General features: G+C 34.9%; 1 protein-coding gene across 4 annotated transcripts; it reads right to left on the reverse strand.

The window, feature by feature from the left end:
- Positions 1-831: 831 nt before the first annotated feature.
- On the reverse strand, positions 832-12,698 carry LOC112521229 (sucrose nonfermenting 4-like protein). 4 transcript variants are annotated; one of them, XM_025129963.1, is made up of 14 exons: positions 12,369-12,698; positions 12,119-12,194; positions 11,930-12,017; positions 10,476-10,658; positions 9,349-9,483; positions 9,178-9,237; positions 7,914-8,003; positions 6,995-7,129; positions 5,396-5,540; positions 5,153-5,326; positions 3,123-3,186; positions 2,970-3,039; positions 2,062-2,176; positions 832-1,268 (listed from the first exon to the last, which is right to left on the reverse strand). In XM_025129963.1, exons 2-14 carry the CDS (start codon positions 12,187-12,189, stop codon positions 1,174-1,176), a joined length of 1,425 nt encoding a protein of 474 aa, XP_024985731.1. In that variant the 5' UTR covers positions 12,190-12,194; positions 12,369-12,698; the 3' UTR covers positions 832-1,173. The 4 variants fall into 4 exon arrangements, with proteins under 4 accessions (XP_024985731.1, XP_024985729.1, XP_024985728.1 ...); XM_025129961.1 differs by having other exon boundaries at positions 12,119-12,245; XM_025129960.1 differs by having other exon boundaries at positions 12,119-12,698.
- Positions 12,699-13,820: the final 1,122 nt, after the last annotated feature.

Genomic DNA, 13,820 nt, shown 5'->3' on the forward strand with positions numbered 1-13,820 from the left:
GTAAGAAAGGGGTGGTTATATGTTGATTGATATACTGACCCAGTAAGAAAGGGGTGGTTTTTTTACTTGATTGGTACTTCAATGACCGTTTACCAAATGCTTACTTGGGTAAGCGCTTATCAAGTCATATTACGTCATTGGATGAATATGACAGACCAAGAATTTTACCTGGTAAAAGCGAAGGCAATGACCGAGAGTCTTACCCGGTAAGTGATAGCGACAACTCTTACCACGGTTAGCGATTACTGGATAAGTTGTTACATATGATATCGTTTTGGTAAACTAAAATCTTACTGGGTAAGTAAGCGATAACGTTGAATTTTACCATTAAGCGTTTATCGAGTAAGTGTTTAGATAAACGGCCCCTTACCCTAACATTTGGTAAGCAATTATTTTCAATACCATGCTCTTACCCTCATCCTATGGATGGAAATGTTTTATAATATAGTGTAGGTATCATACAAATTGCGATTTGCCAAAACTTATAATGAACTTGGGACTATTTTGATGATGATTATTTATGCCAGGGACCAAACATGTATTTCATGAAAATAAAGAGTCATTTAGGTATATAATCTTAAATGAGATTTTAATTAAATTAATAACTTCCAACATATTAAAAGAAAAATGACTTCATACTTATACGAAAGTCATTGATTTAATTAAAATCTCATCTAAGGTTATATACCTACATATTATCAAAGACGACTTTTTAGTTGAATGACCTTCTAACAAGTGTTTTTCAAATTCGTGACCTTTTGATAGGTTTTTAGGCATTCTTTTGTTACATGGTAACATCCCCAAACCTGTCAAAAGGTTATGGATTTAATAGAAAATCTGGCAGAAAGTGACATTGCACCAACCGCTCCATCTGCTACGGTGGTGTCACCTGACACCGCCAACCTGCAACGATTCGACCAACAATACCCACCAACCTGGGACCATTTGCTGCAATTCTGTTTACATATAAATCTGTGGTTACACTTTAATGTTTAAATTTAGGGACAAAATGGACGCAACAACATCAATCACAAATTGTTGAAAAAGAAGGAACCACCTACACACGTTGGCTTCCGATCATCAAATTTATTACTTCGATCCCCTATTCTATTCTTCCATCATATGCTAACAAACACCTCAGATTGTTTTCTTGAAAGATGTTGCATCCATCCACTAGCTTATAAGCAAGAACCTGAATATGTCACTTAGGGATATGATACCTTCTACACGCTTGCTTCCAGCCTCCACGATCACTAGCCGTCTTACCCCTAAGAACGAAATACACAAGTGATTAGATACAAAAACGGAAAACCTATTATGCTGTGTGCTAAATAATATCTGAAACCACTAACAAGCCAATTATGTAGTTCAAATGCGATATATAACATGTACAGTAGTAGTTGCATCAAAGCCCACAAATGCTTTTAGCATCAAATGATCATGTACTGTTATACATATACAAGGATTCTAATGAAAAGATTGTCAACTTACGAGAAATGTGAGAAGGACCAAATCACGTGATTTACTACATGTCTAGAAGGATGTGCATGGCCGGTCAACACCACCCTTATGGTCATGTTGTAAATCACATGTGACTTGGCCCTTATTGCACTTCTCGTAAGTTGATCACCTTCTCGTTTGATCCTGACGCTATAAAATTGAGGGACACCCTTATAACCATTCACATGTGATTAGTTGGGTGTTCCTCGGTATTCCATTTTTTGTGGTTTTCCTCGAACCTAAGTCTATATATAGGGGCAGATTCATATAAGAAGGCTAAAAATAGTGAGAAGATAAGGAAATGCTGTGTGAATGTTCATATGTGGATTATTGAACAAAAAAACGAAAAAATCTATTTGAAGATGCATGTGTGAACCCATGTTACAGATTATTCATATAAATTCACATATGCATCTTCAAATTGATTTTTTCAATGATTTGCACAAGAACTCTCTTCTTACCTTCTCAGATATTAAACCTTCTTATTTGAACCTCCCAATATATATATATATATATATATACATCACAAACATATATGAATTTATAGTGAGCAATAATCACCTGGCTTTGCCATTCGTTCCATCACTTTGTGAAGAGAATCTGAGCGCAGGCACATGTTACATCTTTGACCAGCTGCCCCATAAGAAGAGTATGGTTCTTGTCCCAATTGCAATGCCTGAATATACTCAATACATCAAATAAAAAGATACAACATAACTTAAAAACAAACAGAAAATTGGAATCAGAAAAATGGCATCATATATATGTACACACCTAGCATGCATATATAAAGACATTAAACATGTTTCAAGGGAGATTACTTTCCCTGCCAGAAAGACAACCGCATTGAGGGGAAAGGTAACAGAAAAGCATGTGGGGCTTCTTTGTTTCAATTTGAGGCCAGTTTATAAGATAATCATACCACCTTACAAACCATGTCGCTTATCCAAGAGAATAAAAGCGCCACAAATTGATTTAAAAGAAAATGAGTCGGTTTCAAGTGCAACTGCCTCTGTTTCCACGTCCTTTCTAAATCTTCCTCTCAAACAAGAACATTCATCACTTATTCTTTAATGTCACTCCCATTTAAAATATTCTAGATATATTTGATAAAAAGTCTTTATATTACTGAGCCTGCATTCGACTTGTTTATTTCATGCTGTATATAGTCTCTTCATGGTGACACATTTTGTTAAATGAATTATCGGTCATTTATTACGGAAGGAAATGGAATTTTTCCTACTGTAAATGCAGTCATTGAGGTTTACTTGATTGATAAAATAATAAATATAAATTACCATGACAATAATCATACCATTACCTACGTTATGCGTAAAGTGGACGGTGGTTGATATCCGAATGTACAATTCATATATATGATGGTTAACACTTACTGACCAATCTACTGCTTGTCTCAAAATAGTAGAGTTACTAATATGTGCACAGAAGACGAGAGTTGGGGTACTTACTTGATGAATGGTCATTTCTTCAAGGTTAATGTGCGTGTAAACTTTGTCTTTAGCCAATGCAGTAATATCACTGCAGAAGAGGGAAACGAGACGGTGTAAAACTTAAGAAAGATAATGCCAGAAAATAGAATGGCCACAAAGGAATAGCTTTACCTCCGAGAGTATACATCCAACAATGAGTCATTTTCATCAACGATGGGAATTGAGCTAACGCGAGCTGCAAATTGAAAAGGGGAACAAATGAGACTCAACATGGTAAAACCTGATAGACCTATGTTGCAGGGGGGACCAGATTATGTATGCATTTATATCTATATCTATATATCTACCTTTCTACATATATATTGATAGAAATATAATTTGCCTTTCTATATGTATATATAACTACCTTTCTACATATATACCTTTCTTGCAAAGGTATCGCTCAATTATAATTTACCAACTGTGTCAAAAAATTATAATCCTAAAAAGATCATGCAATTCAATATTTGATCTTTTTAGAATAAGCTTGAGGGAGAACTTTTAGCATTCAAATCAACCATGCAGTAAATGTGTTGCCACTATTTGTTAGAATAATAACTATGGATGTATGGAGTTCCATTTATTTGCTTGTTCCCTACTTCTATCAGGATTTGAAATTCCAAATGTTCTTTGTAACACGTGTATTAGATGTAATCCCTCATCCTAATAACATAGAGATTTATGATTTAATTATAATTATGAGGTGGATTCTCATGGCCAACATCTTGCAAGGATTTTATCTTCCATTTCACTTCTCTTTGCTCTTGTCATCGACTCTCTTATCCTCCTCCATCCTACAGCAGTGGTATCAATTTTGAAGCCCGGATTTTTCTAGCTTTGGGACTACATCACATTTCTAAAGCACAACTTCAACCATAACCATTTCATCTATTCCCTCTCTGAAAAACATAATGTCAACCCAAACAGGGTCTTCCTCTTCCCGGAACAAAACAGAAATCTTCAGGTGAATTTTATTAATTTATAATTCATGATTGTTACCAGCACTACTTCGGTAGGTGCTCATTCCCAAAGTGCCTTTAGATTTATGAAACAAGGAGGCTGCATCACATGTATCCTAGCTATGTGCAAACACAAGTAGTTCACCTCCAAGTACTTGATTTTCGAACTTACAGCAACAAGGATCAGAAAGAATTCCATACATCTTTCACTAATGCTGTCAAAACTAAAACTAATCACAACCATCGAGAGGAACAAGAACAGTGATGGTGAACATACAACTCATCCTAGAGTTCCAGTCATGATTATTTTGAGTCTCCAGTAAATCATTGGAAATGCATATTGGTCTCCATCCTCTTCCCAAAGATTTTGCTGATTACACATGGATACCAAGCTAGATTGGAGAACAGACCATCCTTCCTCCACTGGCATACCAAGTTATCGTATAACTCGAGGATACAATGACGAGCCAGGACATAAATGGAAATTCAAAGAAATTGATGTTTGCAAATTATGTATTATTATTATAAAAAGTTTACATTCTTATTTGTTTATAATACGACATTATATAAGCAAGTATTGGCATTAATAATTTATGTTTTGCTTACTATCATGTTAATGTTAGCTTACCCATTTTGTTTTACTCTCATCCTTGTTAGTTACGATAATAGTTAGGAAAGCATGTAGCTTTCTTTTATTTAATGGTTTCCTAGTTTCATATGGCAGCTATAGTGAGGAGGATAGAATGTGCGACAATTGAGGGGGTGAGGAGGATAGAGAAACAATAAGCAGCCATCAAATAACGTATTATTTTAGACGAGTTTTAGTGGGGCCCAAAATGATGATTTCATGATGATGAATTGAAGTCATTTGTCATCATAAATATGGAGTTCCCACTTAGAAGTAAATAGTAATCCAACCAATACGAACATTCAGAGAGAAAGAAACATAATCAGGACTCAGGAGTAAAGAATTCCAATTTTTTTAAATGAACTGAAGCAATGAAAAGCCATAGCATGTAATTAACCTGTAGCAGGCATTGTACTGAAAGAAAGATATATATTAATGATGCAAATTGTCAAAAACTCGAAATTGATGATGCAGTGACAAACCAAGAAGTTATGCCTAGAAGGTCGATAGAGATGAATGCACAATATTGTAGTTTAAACCAGGATAATGGAAAACTTAGCGAGCGTAAATCAGACCTTGCACAAACAAATTCAATGCTTCACTAAGAGAAGCACTTGGTCTCAGCATCGCGAATGGTTGTCTATTTGGTTCTCCAATTTTTGGAACCCATGTACCCAAAGGAAAGGTACAAATTGGTTGCTGGAGTATGGGCAATGAACTGGCAGAATGTCGGAAATATCTGCAAACACCTATATCAGCAGATACACTTAGTGAGATAGACACCTACCATTACTCTGGAAAGTAACAAAAACTCTTACATTTTAGTATTTCAGAAAGAGAAGCAAGATACAATAGCTGTGGACATGCACCATCCTCTGCGGATGGATGAATGATGGGAATTGTAGCCAGCCCATGCTGCAGTATCTTTAAGGCGCAATTTTTCAAATTTTCATCTGGTCCAGCCTGCACAGTCAAAAATAGGTCAATAATAAAGATTGGTTTCCTAGAAAATATCAAGTTACTTCTATTTAAAGCCAACCAATAATATCTGCTATTGACATCTCCCCACCCTTCACATTAATCTGTTCAAGTCCCACTCAAAACTGTCCTACATATGCTAAAAAGCTGCCAAGATTTAGACTAACGCCGTTGCATCATTTCATGAAAAATGAAGGCCTCCTTTCCTCGTCTAACTTTTCTTTACTTCACATCAGAATATTAACGAGTGTGTTAGATTAAGAAAAATAAATTTTATTAGTGTTTTATTTATCTTTAAACAAATTATGCTTCCTAAAATGCTATCATAATTTTGGGATGTTTTTTAACATTAAAAAGTAAGACAAGAAATTTAAAAGTCAGTAAGTGAAGTTACGAGAAAGAATGCAGATTAATCATTCTTGTTCCACTTAATCATTCTTGTTCATGGAACAAGAAACAAAATTATGAGCAATGAAGGCAGAGTAATCCACCAATTACAGCTGTCCATCTAGCAAAATTAGCAATTTAGTTGATGTAAGGCATGTTGTCAATTGAAGTGCAGGCAGCCAGGTAAGTGGCCAAGAGAGTAGGTTAAAACTTAAAAGTGGTTCAAAGGGGATAATTCTTCTCTCATCAATATCTAAACATAGAAAGCAAGATTTCCTGGCGCCATGTTGAAAACATTGTGGTTTGAGTAGTTGACTTCTTACAGAGGAGAGTAGCCCACACTGTTTGAAGAGTCGCCAAGGATACACTAGGAGTTTAATCACGAAGAACTAAGGATCATAGGGATCGTGGTGGTGGAACGATGACAGAGCGAATTGAAGCAAACATGTTTTAAGAAGCTGCTGGCTGTCAGGCGGGTGACGAAAAGAGTAGGTTGAGGGAGGTGTAAATGGAAGCAAAATGAGAAGCTGAAAAAAACGACATATATGGCAAAGCCCGGGAGCAGAGGCGTTGTCAGGAATTAGAACATCGAAGGTGTATTAATGACGAAAATGACCAGGTCTTGGTGAAAAATGAAGACATTTAAGGGTGATGCGGTAACTATTTCCGTAGGTTATATAACGAGGCAACGGAAAGGGAGAGGAGGTAGAGGGAGTAGGGGTGTACAAGTACATTGCCTAGTAAAATCAGTTAGACTAAGACAAAATTTTGGAATTGGGAGTAACTTTCATATTTTCCATAAAGGTGGCTTCCACATGTATAGATAAGGAAATAGCACCTTATGCACTGTACAAGATATTGGACTTAAAACAATTATTTCATTCAAATGCACATTCTTTTGAGTTCATGAGGCAATTCCACTCTAAAAGTGTAGCAAAGGCTCCCTATTTGCCACTCAGTTGCTTCATGAGGGTATCAAATTTAAATGCACATGGTGATTTAGAGCTCCCACCTAAAAACCAAGGACCTAAACATATGAAAGAAATGCTCACCTGGACTAGCCTTTTTGAAAATGCTTTCCCACGCTCATTAGTTTGTTTACTCAGATACAACTTTGCTTCTTTCCAGGCTGAAATAGTATGTGTTTCAAGTTCTTCCTCCGTCAGATTGGATGCTTGACTACCAAGCTGCAAAGGAATTAAATCAAACAATCAGCCAAGTATAAACTGAAAAATCATCAACACTATATTCAATATTCATCAAGAAATCGATGATTATATGTTCCGATATACTACAAAGTAACTTGTCCTTTACCAGAGAATTCTTTCAAGAAAGAGTAGGTGACGAAATACACTGCCAAGCAAATTTTGAACTGACACTAGATGCCTAAAGTAATTCCTTAACTCGGATGAGCCCAATTATAGCACTACTCTGCAATAAAGGATTTGCTGTTGGTCTAAAATATTAAATGCTAATATATATATATATATATATATATATATATATATATACAATAGCAGATATACTTTGTCTTCAGTTTGAAGCATCATCAAACACCAAAAAGCGTGCAAGAAAACTTAATGTTTCTTATACCAAAATGAAATGAAATTACAAGAAAATAAATATGGGTAAACAACACAAGTCTCAGTTTTTTTTTCAGCTGCATATCCTAGGCAATATTTACCCCATTTTATGAACTTACTAGACTCCTACAAGCATGCACATTTGCAAATTACTAAATCATAATATATCTATACACGTGTGTGTATGTGTATACAAGTTGAGAAAAACAATGTAACTGTTGTGCTCCTTGCTCTTGAATTACTTGCATCACCAAGTCAAAACAAAAGTAATAGTGGAAGTGAGGCAAGGAGATATACAAGTCAACAAGTTCTTTTTGATTGAAGTTAATATGAAAAAACCTATAACAATTAACATGAATATTGTTAATTGAATTCAACTTGAATTTACCTCCCGCATGATTAAAATAAAATCCAACGCACTTAGAACTCCAACAAACTGCCCCTTGCAGAAATCCCAAAGAGGAGCTATAGTGATCCCCTGAAATAGATCAATCCAAAAGAGTTGCATATGAAAGCATAATAATCATAGAAAAGCATGCAGAATCATAAATTGAGATGGTATTTGATAAGTAGAAGAGATAGGTGGAAGTGTTCATCGGACCTTTAAACAAAAAAAGATGCCAATCTCCAGTAGTCCTAAGTTCTCTACTAATTGTCTTACATTAACTTGGAATGCCAAACTGACTACTTCCAATTTTATGATATGACATCTTTCCAAATACCAATAACATCAAAAGGTGCAATTAATTATTGTAAACACAAAAAGATTGGTGTCAGAAGCACAAATAGTAACTATAATTTTGGTAAATACAAGTTTGAGATTCGAAATCAAAGTACAACTAATATATACAGAGTGGATATTTTCAAGACGACATTATCAGAGCCTGTAGTTGACATAGAACATTTTGAAGTCATGATCATGACCTGGGAACATGAAGAACGTATCTTCTTAACCAACAAACTCCTCGAAAAAAACTATGAACCCTGTTTCAGAACCAACATGCTAACAACCGTGCATCATTTGTTTGGCTCAGGCTGAGGAATGAAAATGGGAATGAAATGAAAGGAAATGAAAATGGGAATGAAAATGAAAATGAAAGGAAATGAAAATGGGAATGAATTTTCATTCCCCCCAGTTTAACCAGGAACAAAATTTTGGGCTTTTGGAGGAATGAGTCCATTTTATTATAGAAAACCAAACAGTTTCTTTTATTTTCATTCCCATTGATTACTGCTTAATACCTCTAACCAAAAACCCCCTAAATCATAATCTGCCACTTCTAAAAACTATTTATTTTGACTAAGCAAAGATGTCTTCAAAGTCAGTAGCAGGTAAGTCCAACATTTAGTTTAAGAAAGTACGAGAATGTACTTCCTACAGAAAGATCCCAAGTATACAGTAGAGCGGGCACATAAAAAAAATCCTAGAACTCAAAAAGTACACAACAATATATCTCTGTCAACACATTCTCTTTCCAGAACCAAATGCTAGCAAGATCCATGCATCTCAAAAACTAACCTAGCAAAGCAAATTCGGCCCTCAAAGCCATAAGCAGGTAAGTCAACCATTTGGTTTAAAACAATTACTAAGATGCAACTGACAGGTGCAACAAAATTGATTGACAATCTATCAAGAGTTGCAATGGATGTACCTGCTCATAAAGAATATGAAATGCTTGCTTTACAGGTAAATCGACATCTAAGGCAATGACCTGAGAGGAAGAAAAAACAAGAAAAGGTGAGAGAAAAGAATATACGAAACAAACTGATATAAACTTCCAACTGCATTCTAGAAGTAGAAGAGAAGGGATAAATCATTTGACCTTGCCCGAATCAGGAAGGACCTCATAAGCCATGTGTGTAGACAGGAATGCAGAAATCCGGTGACGGGATACCTCCAGGTCTGCTTCTAATATCTTTGGCAATGGCTCATGTAATATACCATCTGAGACCCTCACCTGCAACAAATTTCCAGAAGGGAGGGGCTTTGGAGTTATTGCAGAAACAATACTTGACAAGGAGAACATACATGCAGTAGCAACTCGAAAAGTAAATACAGAAGCAGGAATCAGGAGCCCACTAGATAGCATGAAGTTAAGCTAACTCAGTTCCTTGAAAGGCTTCTTGATATAGCTACATACTTTCATTCTTTCTCTCTCTTTCATCGAGAGTTCCACAGAATCCCCTTGTGGCGTGTAGGTTCGCTTTCAATTTTTTGTCCCTCTTCTTTATACACGTCAATTCCTCTCTCTTTATCTATCATAGATCCAAGCAAACATATCCCTCTTTCCTCTGTATTAAACAATAAACATCGCATCTCTTCTGCCTCTCTTTGTTTCCTCGACTTTGTATCCTTCATCTTCCCCCACCCCCCCAAAAAAATCTCTGATCCAACCTTTTCCATCTAAAACTATGAAATTAAGTAATTAACATCAGGCTAAAGAACTTGTAGTTGTCCCTGTGTTTGGTTTAAGGTTCAACCACCACATGGTGTGCTACCCTAATAACTCCTAAATGACACATTAAGAAGCAACTCCTAGTTTGCCAATTATGGATACAGGTAGAGTTCATAAGTTTGAGTTTGATCATCTATATTCCTAACAGGTTGGAAATAGTCACTACTAGTTTGCCTTAATGAAGATGACCAACAAGAGGATTTGGGTAACATCAGAATTGTCATGTTTGCATAATTGCATGCAATGGTTCATGAGCAGTTGAGCACAATTTTTTTCAGTTTATAAAGCATGCCATAACTATAAACATTTCCAACCACTAGTTACTATCACCTTAAACTTTGGCTGATGTTGCAAAAAACCAGGAATCAGCACAATAAAAGGCACGAAGGATTTCACATATGAAAAATGTTGGAATTTATTAGAAAGAAAATAAAAGCAGAGACAAAGGCTTCAGACACTATTTGAAAACAATAACTTAATAGCAAGTCCAATACCACACGCTGAAAGGCCTCATTGTCCACATCCATGCTTGAACCACAAGTCATCTGCGGACTCAGGACTGTAGGAATATAATCTGGCTCCCTAGCTAATACAACAGTATTAACAGTACCGTAACTACCAGTTACAAAAGGTTGGTGCTCATCATGCCGCCACTCGCCGTCAACAATAAATTTGTACTGCAATGTATAGAAAAATGCAAGTGACGATAGAGAAGTTGATTTTGTTCACACACAAAAAAACTTTAACATTTACAAATTCTTTACAAAATGTTCCTTGGACATCAAGAAGCTTGACCCTGTAATTCAACACCCTTTTGTCAATTTCAAATAAAATCTACCAATGAACTAATGTTGAATATAGGTTTGGACTGATGTTGCTTATGGACGTGGGCTTCAATTAGATTATGATTGCAACTAATAAAAGCTCTTTGTGCACAGAGTTGTCTGTCATTTATAATACTGAATTCAGAAAACACAGGCATGCGAGACTAACATGGATATTCTAACAGCTTATTGAAGACAAACAGAATTAGAGACCAAAAAGAAGCACAAGTCTTCATTCAAGGAATAAGAATGCAACAAGCCAACAAACAGAAAGAGTAGGTTGAGAATGAACCAACATACAACTTTATTTATTTAAATTCAAACATAATCTCAATCTTATGTAAATTCCACCAGAATTTTCAACTATATTAGTTTCTTCAATTACCCATCTTTTGTTAAGTAGCACGTTTAGTGTCACTGATGTGTGATGTATATGCTAGTAGCATGAGAAGAGCTACAGTAGCCTTGAAGATTCTTCATTGGTATTTTTTGTACAAATATGTGTGGGTAAACATAGTGAAAAAGTGGATTCATTCAAGCAAAAATCAAAGGATCAACCAGACCACAACCTCTCAAAAGGGTCCTCAAGTGGCACATAGGCATCATCTAGAATTTCAAGAATACCTATTTCAACATCATAAAACTTGACCTTATTCTCAATTACGTTGATCTGTAAGCTTATGAACATGCCATGTCTATTAATGCAATGAACTAGTAATGAAAAATCAATATATACTACTAATAAAAGGTGATTGGGAACATTAACAATTACTAAAACTAATGTTGCATAATATTATAAGCACGCTCCTATTATCATTGTTTCTACAAGAATCAATGAGAAATAAAAAATGCACATTTACATAGTTCTATAATTGATTAACTACTAGTATTCACATACATGAGTGTGTCTAGACCTGTAGGCCCATAGTATCATTAACAGGCAATAAGCAACTCAGAATGGGATCTATATACTTCTGTGGAAATAAATAACCAGCACCATGGATTAATGAATAGCATTGATTATTACTTCAATGCCATCTATATATTTGCAGACCATTAATGCAGACATATTTCAGCTTCCATAAGTATATTGATATATGAAATGGAACTTGTTAATAACTAACCTGATGGTAACCAGGTGGTAAACTGCATATCATCTGAAACACAGTAGGGCAACCCTCAACTGGGGTCATCTGCCACTGTTCAGACCACCTTCACAAAATGGCATTGCCATTAAGTAAACAAGGTTCAGTTCTCTTTATCATTTAACTTATCACCCATCTTAAGAAAAGGAGAAGTTATTAAAATCTTACCCTGAAAAAGAACCACTTAAATATACACTTCTTCCCCCATAAGGCCACACAAACCTTGTTGGTATTAGCATTGTGCCTGCACCAGCAGCAGTGGCACCACCACCAATTTCTCGGTCATAATCCATTCCTGAAGTATACATTCACTTGGCTACTATCTATCAAATTGATTAACTTTCTAATTTCTACCCAATGAAACAACAACTTAATAATCTATAAAAAGAACATGAAAAGGCTAAGATCAAACAATTACTTTGAAACCAAGCTCCACATTACAACAATAAATAAATACGTCTCCCCCAAAATTGAACGATCAACAAACTTGAATACAGCTCAGGCTCGGCTACCTAAAGCCAATAAATTGCTCGTGCATGGACGCAGAAACATAAGATCAGAGGAAATTAACCTAATCTAAAAGAATCGAAATAAAAGTATTGAATTTGATCTGGATAAATATGTGCAAATTCAAAGGCGATGAGTTGAAAACCCTAGACCGAAAAAGATTGGAACTTTTACTGGAAGATGATATGGTAGTAAAATTTCTGCAAATCCCTTTTCAATATTTGCAACAAAAAGCTAATGAAATGGTACCATGGCAAGGGTCAAAGGGGATACTACCCATATTACGAACCCCATTGAATTATTCCATTTCAACCTTAAAAACATTTGATTCAAAGACTGTTCGGAATTGTTTATAAAAATAATTTATTGACTTGTTTTAGTATAACACTGAAAATAAGTACTTTGGAGTGTTATTCGGTAATAAGAAGTTTTTAAGAAAAAATTAAATCATCCTAACTTATAATAAGTTGATAAAGACTTGTATAAAGGAGTATAAGTTGTTTCAAATAATCAATCATAAACACCCACTTAAAAGATTAATGAAATAAAATAAAATTATTTTTAATTAAGCTTGTAAATAGACTCTTAAATTTTAAGTTAGTTTTTATTTAAGAAAAAATTACACCCAAATAGAACCAACTTTCATCTGATTCTTATTTTAGGGAACTAACTTTTAAAATCGTCATTTAAATATCTCTATCAATTTTTTTTGTTTATTTAAGGCTCTGGTTGACCTGTTAATGCTGACATCATCCAGATCTTTTGCCAATTAAGATATTTCATGCCATATTAATTTTTTATTTTAAAACTAATATCCACGTCATATTTAAAATTGCAAAATAATTATAAAAAAAATAACTAAGTTATATCAACTTGCCTTATGTAAACATATGCAAGTTAGTACAACTATATAAGTTATATGCAAATATGCAAACAAAGTGTGATTATACATATTGAAAATACCTTCTCCAGTAGTAATTGATATATTCGCCTCAAAACTAACCTGTGAAACCTTCAAAATAAACGTACTTTTAGCTACAATATTTTATTCATTTAAAAACAGTGAATCACAATTATTATACTTACTCCTATAATCGTATCCTGTGAACCCCTTCCTCTTATATTGTTTCCAATAACTAAATCTTCCTCTTCTATGTTGTTTTTTCTCTATCTACCAACTGGATTTTTTGGCTGAATCGGTGCATCTTTCTTTTTATTTTTACGACTCCTAGAATTATGTCCTACCTCCAAACAATTTCTGCAAGTCATCTTTCCCCCCGATTTGGCTACAACTTCATGGCCGTATGCATTTCTTCTAGTGTGACTACTTCCTTCACTTGCATCTTTCCTTTTGGCTATTATA

The sequence above is a fragment of the Cynara cardunculus genome, assembly GCF_001531365.2.
Source record: "Cynara cardunculus var. scolymus isolate 2C chromosome LG 11, CcrdV1, whole genome shotgun sequence".
Classification (NCBI taxonomy): domain Eukaryota; kingdom Viridiplantae; phylum Streptophyta; class Magnoliopsida; order Asterales; family Asteraceae; genus Cynara; species Cynara cardunculus.

Bases quoted from the DNA above. Each gene is read 5' to 3' on its own strand.
- LOC112521229 (XM_025129960.1), bottom strand. From the start codon at position 12,258: ATGTATACTTCAGGAATGGATTATGACCGAGAAATTGGTGGTGGTGCC. The intron at 8,004-9,177 runs GTACATCCATTG...GATCTATTTCAG, and splicing joins TTCATATTCTTTATGAGCAG to GGGATCACTATAGCTCCTCT. The intron at 3,040-3,122 runs GTAAAGCTATTC...CCTCTTCTGCAG, and splicing joins TTGGATGTATACTCTCGGAG to TGATATTACTGCATTGGCTA.